Here is an 18994-nt window from a genome sequence, read left to right on the forward strand (position 1 = left end):
AGTGATGTGTTTATAGAGGCTGAGATTATTGTATTGTTAGTAAGGATAGTAAGGCTTTTCTGCTGGCTTCAGGGCACACTGGGTTCTTTGTGATGAGCATCACACTTACTGTACAGAAATGCACACACACCAACATCTTGGAACTTTTGAAAGCACTTTCCAACTCCTCAAAGAAAACAAAACGTGTGAACCTGTCATCTCTCTGTCTCAGGTGTTTTCACACTGCCATGGTTGGCTTCAGTTAAAGACTTGGCAAATGTACTTCTATAAACACTGTCTTGATGTCTTGGAAACAAGGAGCACTTCGAAAAAGTTCTTTAATGAATCTCCTCATCGTCACAAGGACAAGAAATGTCTAAAGTGACCTCTAATGGCACATCGTGGTAGCCGCCCAGACTTGGCCGGAAAGACCACCCTTCGTATCTCAGCCAGAACTAGCCTCTGTCCACCCTGTTTAAATATTGGCTGGCTTTGCCTATTTCAGCCCAGCCTGTTAGTTAGAGCATTACATGATTAAACTGTCTAATCTCACAGTGACCAGCTCGCACACTGCAGAGTGCTCATTTCAGTGAGTCAGCATGAAGGCGGAGAACATCATCCAAGTCTCCCGTCAAAGAGCTGTTTTCTAAGAGTGCTGCAGCATCAGTTACAATGCTGTCATCAATGTAAATATTTACATATGGTTATTCCACACTTTGCGAAGGCGGTATATTTGAGTATTTGCTAATGCAGTAATTCATATTTGGAGCTAGGGAGTTGTTCAAGTATGTATCAGGTTTTCCATGGTACACACATAAATGATGTTTCAAATCATGCTGTTGTTGAGCAAATAACTGCTTTTACTTTTCCACAAGTCATCAGATTTATGCTAAAAAAACTACAACAGACTTGCATTGAATGGGAAAACATGTCTGCATATATATATATATATATATATATATATATATATATATATATATATATAAAAAAAACTCTGAATCTGCATAAAAACATGCTAAAAACAATCTGAACCTGTTACTGACCACATAGCAGCATGCTATGTTGGGCTGAATGGTGTCAGTGTGATCTGTGGTCGATCTGATGCCTGAAGCATCATGGGATTGGGTGGTTCTGATTCTGTGGTGTTATTTGTTCCTTTACGTCTTGTGAAATGTGTTTTTATGATCTACAGACACACCAACCCCTTCACAAGCCACCGGAGTCTGACAGACAGAGTGGAGGACGAGTATCAGATTCCCTCATCACATCCTGTCTGCATCACACAACCGCCCATTTGCATCCCCTTTCGCATCCCTAACAGGTAAACACACACACACATGATGGTGAAACAGTGACTGTTTTAATGTGCCGCCCACATTTACATGTTTGCTCTCCTTAAAGGGCTGTAGAAAACGGCTCGTCGGATCTCTCAACAGACGTAAAGAAAAATAAACCACCAGAGCATGGTGAGAGAACACATTTAAGTCACATACTGTCTTCCATCTATCATCTTCACTTTTTGTGTTGCCATCTTTTTGTGTGATTGTGGGAGTTTGTGTGTGTTTGTAGCGTCAGGGACGAAAGTATGCATTGTTTTATGTGGCGGCCGATGCTGGTTGAAGTCTCCAATTGTTGGTCAGTATAACTCTGTGTTGTGTCTCTCAGGTGGGTTTGACTCTGGTTCGTTGATTTCAGGTGTGGCTCACACCACACAGTGCCCCCTCAACAACAGGACACCCTCAGACTACGACATTCTACTGCCCCCTCAAGGTAGCCAATGGCACAGCGCCTCTATCTGATTGGCTGCCTGATTATCAGACTGTTCACTGGTCTTTGTTTGTTTTGTTGCTTTGTGTTTTGCATTTACTGTTGCACTAGTTTAAACAAAATGAGCTGCGAACTACTATGCAGTCATTATTAATTATTGAGTCGCTAAATCTTATTATTAGTTTACATTAAGAGCTGTGTGATGTGCACAAGGTGTGTTTGTGCTGTGCCTCTTTTCTAACATTTATTCACCTTCACTTCCATAAACCTTTGATTCTTGAGTATATTTATTGAGTATTTATTGAGTAGTCTTTCAGTTTAATTCATAGGTAATATAGAATAACTTTTTCTCAATTGCTTTGACACAAAAATGCGTCCAGTGTTTTCATAAAATGTGTTATAGCAATTGAGTAAACAATTCATTTAGATGGAGAGAGCAATCATTTCATGCCTGAATGAGATTTGAGCTCCATCTGTTGGTGAGAGGAGGGATTGCTGAGGCACATAGACTCGATTTCTCTGTTTTCTTAGCATCTCCAATGGAAGACCCGTTCAACTCTCTTCCTCCGTCCCAGCCTCCTCCTCCTCCCCCCATCAGGAACAGTTTCACAGAACCCTCCTCCTCCTTACCCTACCCCAGACCTGCCCGCCCCTCGTCTGGACACGAACACTTCCTGCTCAGCCCTGGTGAGGCCGATCCCACATTTCACTACTAATGCCGTATGCACTATTAATGCAGTACAAATAACAAGAACTGCCTTATTTGGGTTAAATTAGGGTCTAATCATTGGTGTGATTTACAGACACTTTCATAGACGCATTGAATAACTCGGCTCCCAGTCCCCCTGTGCGGAGACTAACAGGAGACAACATGAAGAAGCCATTCAGGGCTCCGCAAGACTACGATCAACTGCCGCCAACCTCAGGTAATAACTGAAAAAGTGTTGTTATAAAGCAAAAGATTGAGCTAAGTTAAAAAAAACAACAACATTGCTAGCATATCTAGAATGAGCCATAAATATTCACATTATATCCTGATAAAACAGCTGTGAGCTCAGTGTGTTGTTATGAATATATAATAGCCATGCACGTTTATTAAATGAAGCCATTAGCCATCAAGATGAATGCACTCAATGAATTATTAATTATTAGCCTGTAATGGGTTTTTAATGTGTTCAGAGTCTTTTTAGTCGGCCTGCTACTATTCACTCTCGATGGCCCATTTTGACTAAACGCTCTTTGTTTCCTGTTTACAGTGGCCGGAGATTGTTTCAGGGCACCTGAGAGACCTCCCAAGCCACTTCCCAGGATCATCCCACCAGACATCCACAGAAGACCGAACGAATCGTCCCGGGAGAATGTCGACGCCAAGATCGCCAAGCTTATGGGGGAGGGTTACTCATTTGAAGACGTAAAACGAGCGCTAATGATCGCGCAGAACAAAGTGGACGTGGCACGGAACATTTTGCGGGAGTTTGCGCTAGTCGCCCCCAGGCAGGGCCTGTAGCCCGGGTCAAAATGATTTCAAACTAACTACGACTGTCTCTAAGCATACAAACCGCAGGCTGACTTCCGCTTGCTTTTGTATGAGACGAAAACTTGTGCTTTTTCGCCAAAAGGAGCCTAATGGAGCAGTGCATTTGTAACAATGGGATCCTGTGAAAAAAAAAAAAAAAAGCCTTGTGTTTACAGTGACATGGCTTATCTGCTGCGCTCAGGTCATCGTCATTACAGCTCGGGACGTTCAAGAGAGGAACTGAAATTGAATTTTTCACATTTGGAGGTGTCCATCCACATTTTAGATTGGATTTGCTGCATCCTTCAAAGCAGTGACGTTTGTATTTCTCTCAAATCGTCTGGAGTGAAATGAGAGCAGCTCTGAGCGCTTCTGTTTGTGTTGCCAGTGTCTGCAGGCTGTTCATGGCTTTCCTGCCACTGCTGCTGCCGCACACACACACACACACACACACACACGTATTACACACATCCAGCCACTCCTTCCTCGTCTCTCGGGTATCATGAATTTTACAGCAGCGGCTCTCGGTGTGACCATTTCTTTTTTTTTATTGTATTAGTTTGACGTGAACACGACCAAACAGATCAGATCATTTGAGGAACAAAAAGAGATGGACTGCAAATATCAGGTTCACAGTTTTTTTCAGTTTTAATCTTCATCAACTCTTAACAGATGCCTTTGACAACTGCGTGCATTCCAGCATTCGCAAGCAAGGGCTATATACGGTTGTTTCATCTTCTGTAAATAGGGCCTGTCAGCCTGTGAATAAAACAAACCGCTATGTTCCCTTTGGATGCATTGGTTCCTTATTTATTTAAAAATAAGTGCAGTGCAGGAGGAAGCCACCTAAACCTTTCCCTTCCCTTTCGTTTACCCTCAGCCCACTTGCACTGACGCGATATGCAAAAATAACAACTGGACATGCACCGTTTGTATAAACGCCTGCCAAACAAACCAAAAAAACACAGAATATCATCTGCGAGTCATTTTAATGGTGTCAAATTGAATTTGACGTAATAGTGATGTCCACAAACTGAAGAAAACAATGCTTTGACTCCATTTTTCCCCTATTGTCATTCCTCCCTATAAGGTTTTCTCTTGAACTTGAAACTTCATTTTTGCACTGGCTCTGCTCTCCATCTTACACCTGAAAGTCTGATAACTAAGTGGACCCTCCAGCAGAAGAGGAAGTGGTCTTCGACTGGTTCTCAACGGGAACGCTTTCTGATCATTTCTGCTTTTCTTTTTACCACAGATTTTAGTTTGTTGGAAAATGCCTCGTGGATCATTTAAAAACCAGTGATGTGTGCAATTAATTTATACTTTGTTAAAAGTTTTCTTGGAGATTATATTCCTCTTTCAGTAATGTTGGTAACCTGTGATCTGTTATTGTGGAGCAAAAAAAGGTTTTATAAAAGCCAGTATTAACATCTGCTATGCGTTTGTTTTTCAAATCACTGTGCATGAAAAAAAAAACTTTTTTTTTTTTTCAAAATGTACACTTTTATTGTCAACAAAAGTACAAAAACAAAAGTCAGTATTTACAATACTCTATGGCCTTCTTTTGCGGTTACCCTCTTTGGTTTCACTGCTGACCTGATGGTTCAAAAGACGCTTACATTAAACATGAACATTCAAAACACTCGTTTTTGGAGACAAAACAAAAAGTGAAAGCTGAATTTCTTCTAAATATCCTAGACAAAGTGAGATTATATTTTAAATAAAAAGGGTTTCTTTAGTGACTAAGCAGAAGCACAGCTACACTTGCATTTCTCACACATTATAAATAGCCAAACACAAGCAAGACATTCAAACATATTTACAGCTTCTTCAGACCATGATAAACGGAAAAATACTTCAACCCATCCTTAAAGACTAGTGTCAAACAAGAAATCTGACAAACATTGTAGATACAGAAAATGTGTAAAAAAAAAAAAGGCAGTTTTTGTAGTACAAAACTGAAAGGCTATGTATGCAGTGAGGTTTCAAATGAACATATTGAAGTTTGACCCCCCCATACTGACTCTTTCTGTTAAGGCAGAATAAAGGGGCTTTTCTTTTATATTTACTTCCTATAAAAAAAGAAAGCCTCTGCATGCAAGGTCGCTATCACCCAGTCAGATACTGAGAGCAGATGTTAGCTTGTTTATACTATAGGCAATTCACGTCTATGTCACTATGTTAAACTCTAGTGGGCCGTGTTCTGCTGAGTTCCGGGCCCTACAACTATGACATCATGCAATGCAACCTGAAGGCCACTGGGTGTAGCAGGATGTTTCCCTATGCTATGCTAAATTTCTAAACCCATTTTCACTACTTAGCCACATCAAACTAGAGGAAATAACATGAATGTCTCAGTGCAGTGACATTAAAGAGGTACCAATAAATAAAACATGAGGTGTAACAGCAGTGAAGTCAACGTTCTTCCAGCATCAGACCGCAAGCTTAGTAGTTTTCGATTGAGGGAGGGACTGTGCAATATCAATATGTGATTCCAAAATCCATAAACTATTTTTTTTCAATGATCCAAATGATAAGCTGAGTGAACATACTCCCCTTATTTACACAGGCCTAAAAAGTGTACAGCAAATTTACATTTTTTTTTTAACTGGAGGGGGAACAAAACAGCTGTGCCCACCACATCAGCAATATGCATGAAACAATATTCACTGGGAACACAAAAAGAAAAAGTCAGAATCGATCAAAAGTAAACGCAGTCCTCAGACTAAATTTACAACACAAGTGGTTTTTTCATTGACACTTTTGTACCGTGGTGGGGGGTTTTCTTTCTTTTTTTCCTTTCCTTTTTTTTTTTTTTTTTTTTAGTAAATAGTTAAGTTGGAGTAGGAAATATTCTGGAAACATTCTGTGATGCACATGAGTAGCCTGAAGGAGTCGTCGCTGTCCAATCAGATGTCTGGAATTAGATGATTGACGTGTGTAGTACTGCACATTCAGTGTGACAAGGCCTCTTTCCTGGTTCATAACTGGCACACAAACAAAAACAATGAATGGGATTAGAAAAAATGAAAAAAAAACAAATCACAAATATTGAGTAGGCTTGCTCAATATTGCACTTAATTCAAAGCCAAATGCATGATACTGACCAGTTAGCTGGTACCTTTATTAGCTACTGTAATATACAGTACTATAATGTTTACATCACACTGTACTAATGATAGTCTAACACCTCACTGATGTAAGTGATGAAAGACATGCACAACTGTCTTCTAAAAAAATACAACTGTCGTGACTCAAGTGTGATTCTATTTTACCGCCTTTCACTCCAGTGAAAAATGAACAAAATTATGCATCACCCATCATCCAGTTATGGCAGGTGTGAATTTTCAGTCCTGCCCTGAGCTTTGAAATAGTAAAATTGCAAGAGAAAATATCCTCACCTCCTTTTTTTAACGGCTCTCTCCTCTTTTAGACATCTGCTTTATGATTGTTCTCCTCCAGTTTCTTACTCTCCTCTGAAGTGCCCGTCTCCTTCTCTCCGGTCTTCCAGCTGCCTTCTCTAACAGGACAATTTTACCTTGATTAATCTTTCAGCACGTTTCAAACTGAGCGCTCGCGGCTAGACCATTTCTGGCTCGCTTGCTTCTCATGTCAATCTGAACAAATCATGACGATGTATAACAGCAGATACTATGACTCCTACTGCAATCACATGTACTTCATCCGTACAGGTTGTAATTTAAAAGTAGGCGTCGAAATATACTCTGCTTTTTCATACTCAACTTATTTGTGCATGGTGTGTCTTACCTTGTTTTCTTGATATAGAGCCAGTAGATGAGTCCCACCAAAGCAACGGCTACAAAGAGTCCAACCATGACACCCACAATCACTTTGGTCTGCTCCATGCCGCCTTCATTTTTTTCTAAATGCGATGGACAGATAAACACTATGAATTCTTCTAAAGCATTATGACTCTTGACAGGGAAAGGTAATCCTGGGAAATGAAAAACCATTGACAGAATCCTGGTCCTTGAGAAAAATTTAAGCTGGATTTATTTCAAGACGACATTATTTAGGTACAATTCAAACATGTGAAGGCACAAAGTTTGCATGATGTCAGGATGCTTGACACCCTCCGACTCATGATCTTAACTTCTACTTCATTTTAAGTGCTATTCAAGTGAATGAAATCAGATGATCTTACCTGGTTTGGACTTGTGCTCCTCATATACTGAAATCAGATATAAAATCAAATTAACTGGGTGCAAAATGAAACTAAACGGGCATTTATGACAAATATGGTGAGGAAAAAGCCACCACCCAGCTGTGGTTTAGATGCAAAACCAATTCAAAAGTATTGTCCAATCAGATTCTAGTAAGGAAGATGACCGCAAGCATGCGATAGCAGTCGGAAAGAGAGGAGAAAGAAAAGGGACAGCAGTCCAAGCACCCTGACACAGACAAACGAAACCAGAGCCAAAGCCAGAAAGCAGAACGAGAGTGAACAACAGGACCTGAGGGAGAGCAGCCAGCCCTGTCTTTCTAGTGTTCACACCAGGACACTTATAATATTAATATAGTAAAATGCCGCTAAATCACCCTGCATTTGAATGGTGCATCAGGCAAAACTGTGAAACATGCCAGCTTTACCAATCTCTTCACGTGCACATATAAGAGATGTTAGATGTGGCATCTACTTATCAGGGCTGTCAAACTACTCTTATTTGCGCCATTAAAACATGTAAAATTAAACAAAAAGAGCAAAATATACATCAATAATCCTAATTCTGTCATCATTACAAAACTATATGGTATGTTTCACCTATTTTTGTTGATCAAGTAAACATGCAATCTCAGTGTTTGTGTTCGATCTCAAACCACTTGTTATTAACCATGTCAAATATGTACGCTAATGGTTCTTTTTGATGTAAAAAATATTCTTGACAGCCCTATAATATGAGCCTTGATAAAGGGGGCGATTGAGTGGTTAGTAAGCTAAGCGTGAAACCCCTTCAGCGAATTCAGTGAGTTACTTACGAGAAAACACGCTGATGTCCCTCGTGTCTTGGCCGAGTTTATTGGTCACTTGGCAGCTGACGGTGAGGTTCCTATTGGGCACCACGGTTATTTTGTATGTGGTCTTCCCGTCGAGATATGCCGATTCATCCTGCAGGACAACAACGATTGCAGTTATTTTTTTTATAACTTTTTATAAACCAAATATTAACTTTTTCTAACCGTTTTAATTATATATATATATATATATATATATATATATATATATATATATATATATATATATATATATATATATATATATATATGAAAAATACAAATAAACTTTGCTTAAAACCTTTAATCACTCCTAAAAAAGGACAACACTTAAAGTCTTTGGGGTCATTTTTACCCCAAACTTTTAAAAAGCGATTGCATAAGGAAATATACATTTTTTATATGGAAAACTATATATCATTTTTTTTATTTACTTCTCAACTATACATTTATGCTGTGTTTTTGTGGAAATTTTGAAGTTTTTTACCTATTTACTGCACAATTACATAACTAGGCCATAAATTGGCTCATGAAAAATGATTTTTTAAAGAAAAAATCACTTAAATGATGATCTTAATTAAATCTAAATAGTTTCTGGACATTGCTCTATGTGTTAGGGATAGAATACTGCCATCTAAAGGTTAGTCAAAAAACTTTATTTCTTATGGGTTAGGAATTAAAGTGCAATGGCCACATGTATCCACTAGAGTGCTATAGAGACTCATTCATTTTCACTTCATTTTTCTTGATGCTTCAACTTCTCCTCACAACTTTATGATATATATTTTGTGAATATTTATTTAAACATTTTGAAATACATAAAAAAATCTGTAGTTTTGTCAGAGTTAGAATTTGTTGTTGTTTTCTAATATATTTTGAATTATCTGCTTTTGCAAATTATTATACATACATTTGAAAAAAACATTACAAGTCACCACTATGACATGATTGTAATCACACACTATTTATTTCAGAAAATTATTTATCAACAACTATTTATTTTTTTAGAACAAGAGATTTTAGAACAAGATGAATTTTAAAAGTAAATAAACCAATATAATACAAAACAACAGCACCAATAAACTGTAATGAACAGGAGTGAAGGGTACACAGAACAACTTTTTTTATAAATCACATGGCTAATAAACATGTGAAAGAACAAGCAGAATATTATAGAATATATATTACAAGCTTGTTCCATGTTGCATATGTGACATTTTTCAGATTTGTGCCAGTTTAGTTGATTTTATTTGCCAATTTCTATAAAAATGCTCTCTGTTGCAGTGGCATACGTATGTTTGTGTGTGTGTGTGTGTGTGTGTATGAGATAGAAAGTTTGTTCCACTTTGGGTTTATGCTCTAGGACCAGACCTTGAATTAAATGTAAACATTTTTAGATTTATGCCAGTTTAGTTAATTTTATTTGCCAATTTCTATAAAAATGCTCTCTGTTGCAGTGGCATACGTATGTTTGTGTGTGTGTGTGTGTGTGTGTATGAGATAGAAAGTTTGTTCCACTTTGGGTTTATGCTCTAGGACCAGACCTTGAATTAAATGTAAAATTTTTTAGATTTATGCCAGTTTAGTTTATTTTATTTGCCAATTTCTATAAAAATGCTCTCTGTTGCAGTGGCATACGTATGTTTGTGTGTGTGTGTGTGTGTGTGTGTGTGTGTGTATGAGATAGAAAGTTTGTTCCACTTTGGGTTTATGCTCTAGGACCAGACCTTGAATTAAATGTAAAAATTTTTAGATTTATGCCAGTTTAGTTAATTTTATTTGCCAATTTCTATAAAAATGCTCTCTGTTGCAGTGGCATACGTATGTTTGTGTGTGTGTGTGTGTGTGTGTGTGTGTGTGTATGAGATAGAAAGTTTGTTCCACTTTGGGTTTATGCTCTAGGACCAGACCTTGAATTAAATGTAAAATTTTTTAGATTTATGCCAGTTATTTAATTTTATTTGCCAATTTCTATAAAAATGCTCTCTGTTGCAGTGGCATACGTATGTTTGTGTGTGTGTGTATGTGTGTGTGTGTGTGTGTGTGTGTATGAGATAGAAAGTTTGTTCCACTTTGGGTTTATGCTCTAGGACCAGACCTTGAATTAAATGTAAAAATTTTTAGATTTATGCCAGTTTAGTTAATTTTATTTGCCAATTTCTATAAAAATGCTCTCTGTTGCAGTGGCATACGTATGTTTGTGTGTGTGTGTGTGTGTGTGTGTGCGTGTGTGTGTATGAGATAGAAAGTTTGTTCCACTTTGGGTTTATGCTCTAGGACCAGACCTTGAATTAAATGTAAAAATTTTTAGATTTATGCCAGTTTAGTTAATTTTATTTGCCAATTTCTATAAAAATGCTCTCTGTTGCAGTGGCATACGTATGTTTGTGTGTGTGTGTGTGTGTGTGTGTGTGTGTGTGTGTGTATGAGATAGAAAGTTTGTTCCACTTTGGGTTTATGCTCTAGGACCAGACCTTGAATTAAATGTAAAAATTTTTAGATTTATGCCAGTTTAGTTAATTTTATTTGCCAATTTCTGTAAAAATGCTCTCTGTTGCAGTCACATACATGTGTGTGTTTGTGTGTGTGTGTGTGTGTATGAGATACAAAGTTCGTTCTACTTTTTATTTATGCTCTAGGACCAGATCTTGGTTTATTTGTAGAAATTTTCAGATTTATAATGGATTTAGTTTTATTTTTTTGACAAACAAAATTTTAAAAAGTAATTTTTTGCATTTTCCCATTCATTTTCAATGTGGGGTCATTTTGACCCCAAAGACCTTAAAAGGTAAATTTTTTTTTACACACCTTTAGAACAACCAAATCAAGCCCAGTTTTTTTTGTGCATGTTTAGATAGATGATTTAGGAAATGTCACCGAGTTTCATGCCCCTGCGATGAAGGTAACACTTTTAAAAAATGAAGGAAAAATCCATTGGGGTCATTTTGACCCCAAAGGATGATTAAAGGTTAAGGCGCTATTTAATACACCTCACCACTAGAGGGCGCTAATGGTCCTCAGCTCATTTATTATCATACAGTCGGCATCCACACACAGCGTTAATGGAAAGTCTCACAAACACACACTCTCAGGGTCTGGAAGCATGAGTTCAATGCGTGTCAGTAATCACACTTCCATTAAATGCATCTCCATCACAAACACACTTCAATCTCAGTGTCATTAAGGCAGACAGTGAGCAGTGAACCCCTCAAAGAGCGCAGTGTGAGTTCGCTACTGACACCAGTGACACTGCGATCCACAGGATCACACAGCAAAATATTCCAGAAAAAAGCTGCCATTAAGACACAATTTAGTCCAAATTAATAGTGTATATATAATAGATGATGTATTTCATGATATTCATTTAAACACAATTTATTTGTTAATGAAAAAGCTTCGGATTATGCCCACCAAGACTGCATTTATTTGATAAAAAATACAGTAAAAGCAGTTCGATAGTCAAATATTATAACTATTTTTACGTATTTAAAAAATGTCATTTATTCCATTATGATTACCACCATTATCCATGTTTTCATAGTAAAACATAATACTGTAAATACATAAATTGAGTTATGACTCATGGGATACACACACTATGTCTGAGATATCTGGGGTAACACACACAGGCTAGTTTTCGGTGTCCTGCTTTGGCGTCCCTGTCCTCATTGTCCCATTTTCCTGTCCTGGCTGTAGTCTCATAATAAGTGGAAATGGGCAGGCAAACTCAAATTCTTTAAAGGAGAGTCATCACCTTCCCTCAAATATGTGTTTGGGAGGATGGCGAGACGTGCCTTTTTGGAAATTTGCTTCTTGTTATAAAAAATCCAGAAACAAAAGCAAAGTCGCTTGCAACAAAATACCAGAGCCGTCAGTCTGTGGAACACGGGACGAATAATAATTCTTTGTGTGATTCCAGACATTTCAGTCCCAGGACAACTGCTCCCTTTTTAACGGAAACTGAAAGTTGGCTCTTCCCTTCTAGGTGCTGAAAACCTGCTGAAACACCTGTGCACCTTTCATCTTGTCTAGAACTGAGTGAAATATCTGGGCATCTCTCCTTCTCACATAAAAAAAGTACAAGATGCAAGGCTCTTTTGGGAGAACAGTGATGTCTAAAATATGTTGAACAATTCAGATCTATATTATTCCATATATTAAGATCTGTATTCATTCTGACATTGGCAGTGACTCACGGTAGTTCCATTGACACTCCACTGCACTTCAGGTTTAGGTGAACCTTCTGCCTCACACATCAAGATCTTATGTTTGCCATCATTGCTGCGATGCTTTGTCAGTCTCAGAATTCTGGGACCACCTGGAGATTATAAATTTATGCTTTCATACAGTATACAGTATACATGTAAAAAGTATAAAGTGTGTGAGGATATTCACAAATAATAAAATGTTAAAATATTAAAAGTGTATATAATAAGTCTTACCTTCTACAGTAAGTTCGAAGGATAAACTGCGCTTGATTCCTTCAGTGGACACGTCACACACATACAGGCCTGCGTCACTATACGTCAAGTTAGAGAAGTCGGGCAGTTTGTCTAGTGTAAGGTCACCCTGGAGAAATTGAAAGAGTGGTTTGTTTAGCATGACTAATCGAACCTAACCCAGATCTGTTAGATTCCCTGCAATCTCTTACCTTTTTCCAAGTCACTTTGGCTTCGGTAGAGGCGTTCTTTTCAAACGACACCTCCAACTTTTCCCCGAGCTTCTTTAACACCTTGCCTGTAGGAGTGAGGCTTACATCCAGAACTGAAAGAGAAAGACAGAAAGTAAGGGGAGATGACAAGCGTGTCTCAGTCCGCTGCAGGCTTCTTTTTTGTACACCTGTCCTAAAAATATTTCAACCACTGAAGAGGCTGAAATGCATCACATTTCTTCGTCGACTAAGATAGCTAAGGCCCTCCTCGCGCCCCCTTATTCTCGCCTGAGCATTTGTTTTCTGTCCTCACATAGACAGCTGAGATGCCACCAGCTTTGAAATTGCGCCACACAGATGCCGTGAAAAATATTTTAAGTCTCCAAACTGAAGCGTCACTAAATCCACATTATGGAAATCATCGGGTCTCTTTTAACCAAACAGACGGACACACACTCACTCATTCACCTCAATGAGAATTATTGAAAGGCCAGAGTGTGTGAGCTTATCAGCGAGCTGGAGACCGTGGCAGCCTCAACTCGAGTCAAAAACTCCTAATTAAGCTGTGTGCCTGCTATCCTGCCCCCTTCGCTTATCCTGCTGGAGATAGATTTGATCAACGTTTCGCTTGTGCATTAATTCATACTATAAAAAAAGGAATTCATTGGCAAGGAAAAGTTTGGTGAACTCCGACTGCTCATCTGTTGAGCTGATTCTTGACTCTACAGCAACATTGACGCAAGCAACCGCTTGAGTTTGGTTATGCTAATGTTGTTAGATACTACACTCTGAATCTTTTAAGCCCAAAAATCAAATTAATAATGCTCAATGTTCTAAAGTGTACCTATAACTGATGGGTCTGTGCTGTAATTTCCGGAAATATTTATTTAAAAAAAGTTAGGTAATTTTTTATCCGGTATTTCAAAAGCATGATAAAAGCTCAGTACAATTTTGAGCGATTTATTTTTCCTTCTCTGGTTCCCTGGTGAGTTTCTTATTTATGTTAACACTTTCCGCATCTACGAAAACTGGTAAAACTAAACTTAAATATATTCCCCAGGAAATGCTTGTGATTTTGTTTTTCAAGGCTAGAACTTTCAATCCATTTGCATTTATTCATGATCCATAAATGCAAACAGTATGCTAACAGGTTAGATGGTAATTTGCAGCAGGCTAGCTAAAATGTGTGTGTCATTTAGTTGAGAATACATGTTTTGGATTTGAATTTATTACAGTTCATTGCCAAGAAGGACAGCACGTTTTTATTTTAAAGAACAACACAAGCTACAGTACACTGTGAATGAACACAGGCTGGCTGTATTAGATGATTCTTTAAGCATAATATTGCACTAGATATCGCTAAATATCAATGTACACATTAACCGTGTTTTCAGAAAACCTGGCACTTTTTTCTCAATGGAGAAAGCATGTGTCGATTGCCAGATTGAGTAAATATAATATACTACTATACAAAGCATGCCTTTTGTACTATTTTTCCGCCATATTTGTGGAAAGTTTTCGAAAGTGATTCTTTGTCAAATGAACAAATGTTGAGAAACTTGCAATTACGACCAACAGAACTACAGAGAATGCATTTAGAAATCCAATTCTCTTTATTACTGCTTGATTTTAAACTCAATCGGCTATTTCCAAAATCTCAGAAATATTTTTCCTTATCTGTCTAACGCTCCATTAGGTCTTTCACTAGTGTGCAGATGCCCTTAGATGAGAGAGAGATAGAGAAGAAGAGCGTATCATTTGCCCACTCACAGCTCACTGTGACCATCTGAGTGGACTCCAACACATCGTTGTCAAGCAGGGAGCACTTGTACATGCCAGTGTCCGCTCGGGTAACGCCAGTCAGAGTGTAGACATTCTTGTCCATCACCGTGACCTTGCCCTAAAGAAGGCAAGAGAGAGAGGAAAGACAGTGTAATTAACCTGTAGGGAAGGATACAGGGCAGACAGCAGGACCCTGGAGATGAAAGCTGTGGACACGGCCGGTAATCACTCACCTTAATGTTGAAGTTGAAGCTGGTAGGAGGGGGGTTTCCGTCCGCCTGGCATATCAGTGTCACATTATCACCTTCTCTAATGGGACTCTGAGAAACAACCTGTAGACTCACCTTCTCAGTAGGGTCTTAAAGAGAAAAAAGAGAAAACAAACATTAGAAGGGACAGAAGAGAGCCTGAGGAAGATGGCTGTCATTTCACTTTCCATATCAACATGTAGCAAGCAACAACAAGAAAAATATCATTCTTTAAGACACTGCACCATTCTGCAGACCCCAAAGAGCTTAAACGCCTTCATTTCCAAAACCATTTGCAGTATCTTGTCCTCCTCCTCTCTTTCTCACCCAGCAGCCACAGACCATTTCACATCACGTGTTCACCCCGAGGCACAGTACAAACCTCCCAACATTCAGATAAGAAAGAGAGAGCGAGAGCGATGCTACTGCAGACTTTGTTACTGGCATTATACCTAGAAAAAACATCAAATTGATCCTGGCTACCAGCTGAGACCTTCAATTGAAGGTTCAGGACTCAAGAGATGGCTTCATGTACTAGGAGATGTACAGATATTCAGGCACCCGTGAACATGGATACCTCAAACCAGCTGTAAAATCAATCTAATAAAGCATCAAAGTGCTAGGCACAGCACATGTCACATCAGGACATTATCTCAGGTAGAGACAAAGCCCCAGCGCTTGACTACCAACACAGTGGAGCTAACATGCCAGATCCACCTCTAGGAAGAGCTGGTTTGTGTACGAGTAGCCATGTAAAGTACTGTAACCTGACTGGCACATTAATTGATACTTCACCTGAAGTAAATATAATGATATAAAAAGACTGGGTAGCATGAAATTATAAGATGACATAAAATACTGCACATACTATACTATAAGTAAATGCATACAGGTAAACAGACATCTTTTTAATTTTATTGTCTTTGCTGGCCGTATCAAAAACAAAGTGCAATTAGGGTAATAAATTGCTTTTAATATTCCTCTTGGCAACATTGGCTAAGTTGTTGAATATCAAATTGATTTTAAAATAATAATAACAATGCTGATTAAATGAATACATGAATAATATAAGTATGATAAAAACAACCGTTCAAAATTTTGGGGTCAGTAAGATTTAGTTATTTAATTGTTTTGTTGCTGATAAAAGAAATGCATTGTTTTATTCAGCAAGGACACATTAAATAGATTAAAAAGGACATTTATTAGGTTACAGAAATGAACGTTTCAAATAAATTTAGTTCTTTATATATCCTAAATAAATAAATGTACCACAGTTTCCACAAGAATATTGAGCATCTGTTTTGAACACTGATAATACTACATGTTTCTTGATCACCAAATGAATGATGATGATGTGACATTGAAGACTAGAGTAATGACTGATTAAAATTCATCTTTACCATCACAGGAATAAATCGCTAATTAAAATGAAAAAAAAATAGTTTTAGATAGCAATAATATTTCTGAATATTATGTTTTTGCTGCATTTTGATCAAATTACTGTAGCTTTGATGAACATATAAGACTTGAAAAACATCAGTAAACTGTTTAGTATGTATTTAGCAGTAATGAAGTTACTCACAGTGGATTGGGAAGGTCTCGGGTGCTGAATTATGGTCAGGGCCCAACACATGCTTTGCCGTGCATGTGAAATGTGATTCTACGTCTTCTTTGCTAGCCGTGTACTGCAGACGGGAAGATGTGCTGGACAGAGCTGTGACTGGGTCCTTGGTGATGGCAGATGTGATAATGATCGCTGTAGTCACACACAAACACACATCAGTCATTACAGCTGGCAAATGCAGTAACTGTCACACCTTCACACTGGAAGTGCCTTAAACCACAACGGCTTATTTCTGTCAATACTGTCAGAATGTTCTCTAACTCTAACTAAACTAGTCAGTCCGAGACCACAAGCTTAGAAAAAAAGAAAATAATAATAATACATCAAATAAATTTCATAGCAATCAGTTTTTTTATTTTTTTTTAATAAATGAATCTTCTTAATTTCAGACAGATGGGGAAACAAATGGGAGAAGTAGTTCTGCAGCATGCCAAAAACAGGTACCAGGTGTCTGTCAATTAAAAACAGTGTGTTTAGTGCACTTGTTTTGATGTATTTCCTTTGATGTCATGACTCACTTTTGCCGTCATCCACTAGGGGCTGATTGTTCTTCATCCAGATGAGATCTGCTGCTGGGTTGGCACTCTCCGCTACACATTCCCCCAACTAACACACAAACACACACATACGCAGAGAGAGAGAGAGAGAGAGAGAGAGAAAAAAAGGCACATTTGATTTAGCGACGTTTTCACAACCTCTCATTAGTGGAAATTTAGATGACGTTCCAGTCTGCGATACTCAAACACTTTCGGTTTCACCTGTTCCACATCTATTTATAGACCTATGACACATAGTATCACATGATGTGTCATTTCATTTGACACAGTTTAAGTGTGTATTTGCATGGGACTTTGGGACACTTTTCTTGGGACTTTCCCTAATGTTGGTTCAAGGTACTTTTATCCCACTGCTGCTGCCCTTGATGTGGGTAAGTCCCGAGGTGGCCCAGGGAAGATACTTTTATTTAAATAATGACATCATTTGTATGAGCTAAAGTGGGTGGGGTTTTAACCCTACAGTTGTGATACAGGTCTTGCATTTCCTCACTTTCTTTTTCTTGCCCTTTTTCTTCGCTCTGGTTGAGTAAAAACGCTGCTAGAGGCCGAAGAGGCTCTGCATTTATAACACGCTGACAGGATCACATGCTGACGAGCTATCTGCCCCGGGATAGAGAAATCAGCAGAAAGAGAGAAGGGTAATAATGGCAGGAGAGCAGAGCAGACGGGGGGATGATGCATGAGTTCAGATGTTCTGGGTGGTGTGAGAAATCCAAGATTTAGAGGAACCATCGCTGTACCGTGATTCCGAACTCCCATAACACAACGGACCCTCCTTAGGAGCCGGACCATGATACATCACCTCTCAAGCGCAGAGTGCTGCCTGAAGCCAGTAGCTTCCACTGAACCGTGGAACAGAGCAGCTGTGACTAAGCACTTTCCTTCCTGGACTCTCTGGGGGATTCACAAAGACTGAATTCTGCCTGCTAATAGAGGTCATTTATTTACACATGCTTTCTGCATTGTTTTAGCAACCAATTTAACGATTCTGTTTCATTGACGATTCTTTTAGTAATTTTGAGGAAGAAAAGGAATTGGAAAAAAGAAATGCAATTCCACTGGCAAATAATGAGAAAAAAACTAAATTCAAAGTTATTTTATTATTATTTATATACTATTATTATAGCATTTATTATTATTTTGTATTAGTTTTTGTTTTTATATTTCCAGTTTTCTTTTTCATTTTAGTTCAAATGCTTTTGTAATTTTTGTTTTAAATTCCATTTTAGGTTTATTAATTTTAATAGCTCAGTTTTATAGGTATTTAATTTAATTGTCAGCGCAAATTTGTATGTTTAAGTTTTTCATCTAATATCTTATTTTATTTTATTTCAGCTTTCAAGAACATTTTTTATAGTTTTAGTTAACAAAAACAATTCTGTGGAAGATAAAAGTGTAGCAAAAATATATAAATAAAAATATAAGAAATATATTTAAAAATATATGCTAAACAAACAAAATCTATAATATGTGTTATGGATTATGTTATAATATATTTCACTCCATGGTTTTAAATAATATACTACTGACAAATCATGATCATATGAGTTTCTGATTCACAGTTTTCCATGGCTGTACAGAATAGCTACATCACTGCAATCCAGACTTCAGAATGTACTCTAAAAACCCTAAAAGATTATAAAGAACCAATTTTGGTTAGCAATAGGACTCTCCTTCAGCTTATACTGCTGCTATGATCACTGAAAAAAGTACACAAACCTTTTAATACAATCCATTTACACCCTGTGTTTTTTTTTTTTTTTTTTTTTTTAATTGGCACACCTATTTAAATGTACAAACCTTTCTCTTTCTAAATGTCTTTTTCCAGAGACCTTCAGCCACCTTGCATTTCAACTG

At 37.8% G+C, this 18994-nt stretch overlaps 2 protein-coding genes across 4 annotated transcripts in view; one reads left to right on the plus strand and one right to left on the minus strand.

The window, feature by feature from the left end:
* LOC132132517 (E3 ubiquitin-protein ligase CBL-B-like) overlaps positions 1-4672 on the plus strand; it is a 58726-nt gene extending 54054 nt beyond the window's left edge. The window contains exons 14-19 of one of the 2 annotated variants that reach the window (XM_059544919.1): positions 1172-1300; positions 1381-1445; positions 1645-1749; positions 2278-2433; positions 2550-2672; positions 3003-4672. In XM_059544919.1, coding sequence (XP_059400902.1) covers positions 1172-1300; positions 1381-1445; positions 1645-1749; positions 2278-2433; positions 2550-2672; positions 3003-3253 — 829 coding nt within the window. In that variant the 3' untranslated portion in view covers positions 3254-4672. The remainder of the gene's footprint in view (positions 1-1171; positions 1301-1380; positions 1446-1644; positions 1750-2277; positions 2434-2549; positions 2673-3002) is intronic. The other variant, XM_059544920.1, reaches the window with a different exon arrangement.
* A 1883-nt stretch (positions 4673-6555) lies between these two features.
* Positions 6556-18994, minus strand: part of LOC132132518 (CD166 antigen homolog) — a 60408-nt gene continuing 47969 nt past the window's right edge. Inside the window, exons 5-15 of one of the 2 annotated variants that reach the window (XM_059544921.1) lie at positions 17099-17186; positions 16539-16712; positions 14942-15066; positions 14697-14826; positions 12927-13039; positions 12718-12844; positions 12472-12593; positions 8261-8390; positions 7428-7454; positions 7031-7145; positions 6566-6782 (exon numbers count right to left, since the gene is read on the minus strand). In XM_059544921.1, coding sequence (XP_059400904.1) covers positions 6692-6782; positions 7031-7145; positions 7428-7454; positions 8261-8390; positions 12472-12593; positions 12718-12844; positions 12927-13039; positions 14697-14826; positions 14942-15066; positions 16539-16712; positions 17099-17186 — 1242 coding nt within the window. In that variant the 3' untranslated portion in view covers positions 6566-6691. Of the gene's footprint in view, positions 6783-7030; positions 7146-7427; positions 7455-8260; positions 8391-12471; positions 12594-12717; positions 12845-12926; positions 13040-14696; positions 14827-14941; positions 15067-16538; positions 16713-17098; positions 17187-18994 lie in introns of both variants that reach the window. The other variant, XM_059544922.1, reaches the window with a different exon arrangement.

This window comes from Carassius carassius, chromosome 49, assembly GCF_963082965.1.
Source record: "Carassius carassius chromosome 49, fCarCar2.1, whole genome shotgun sequence".
In the NCBI taxonomy this organism is placed as follows: domain Eukaryota; kingdom Metazoa; phylum Chordata; class Actinopteri; order Cypriniformes; family Cyprinidae; genus Carassius; species Carassius carassius.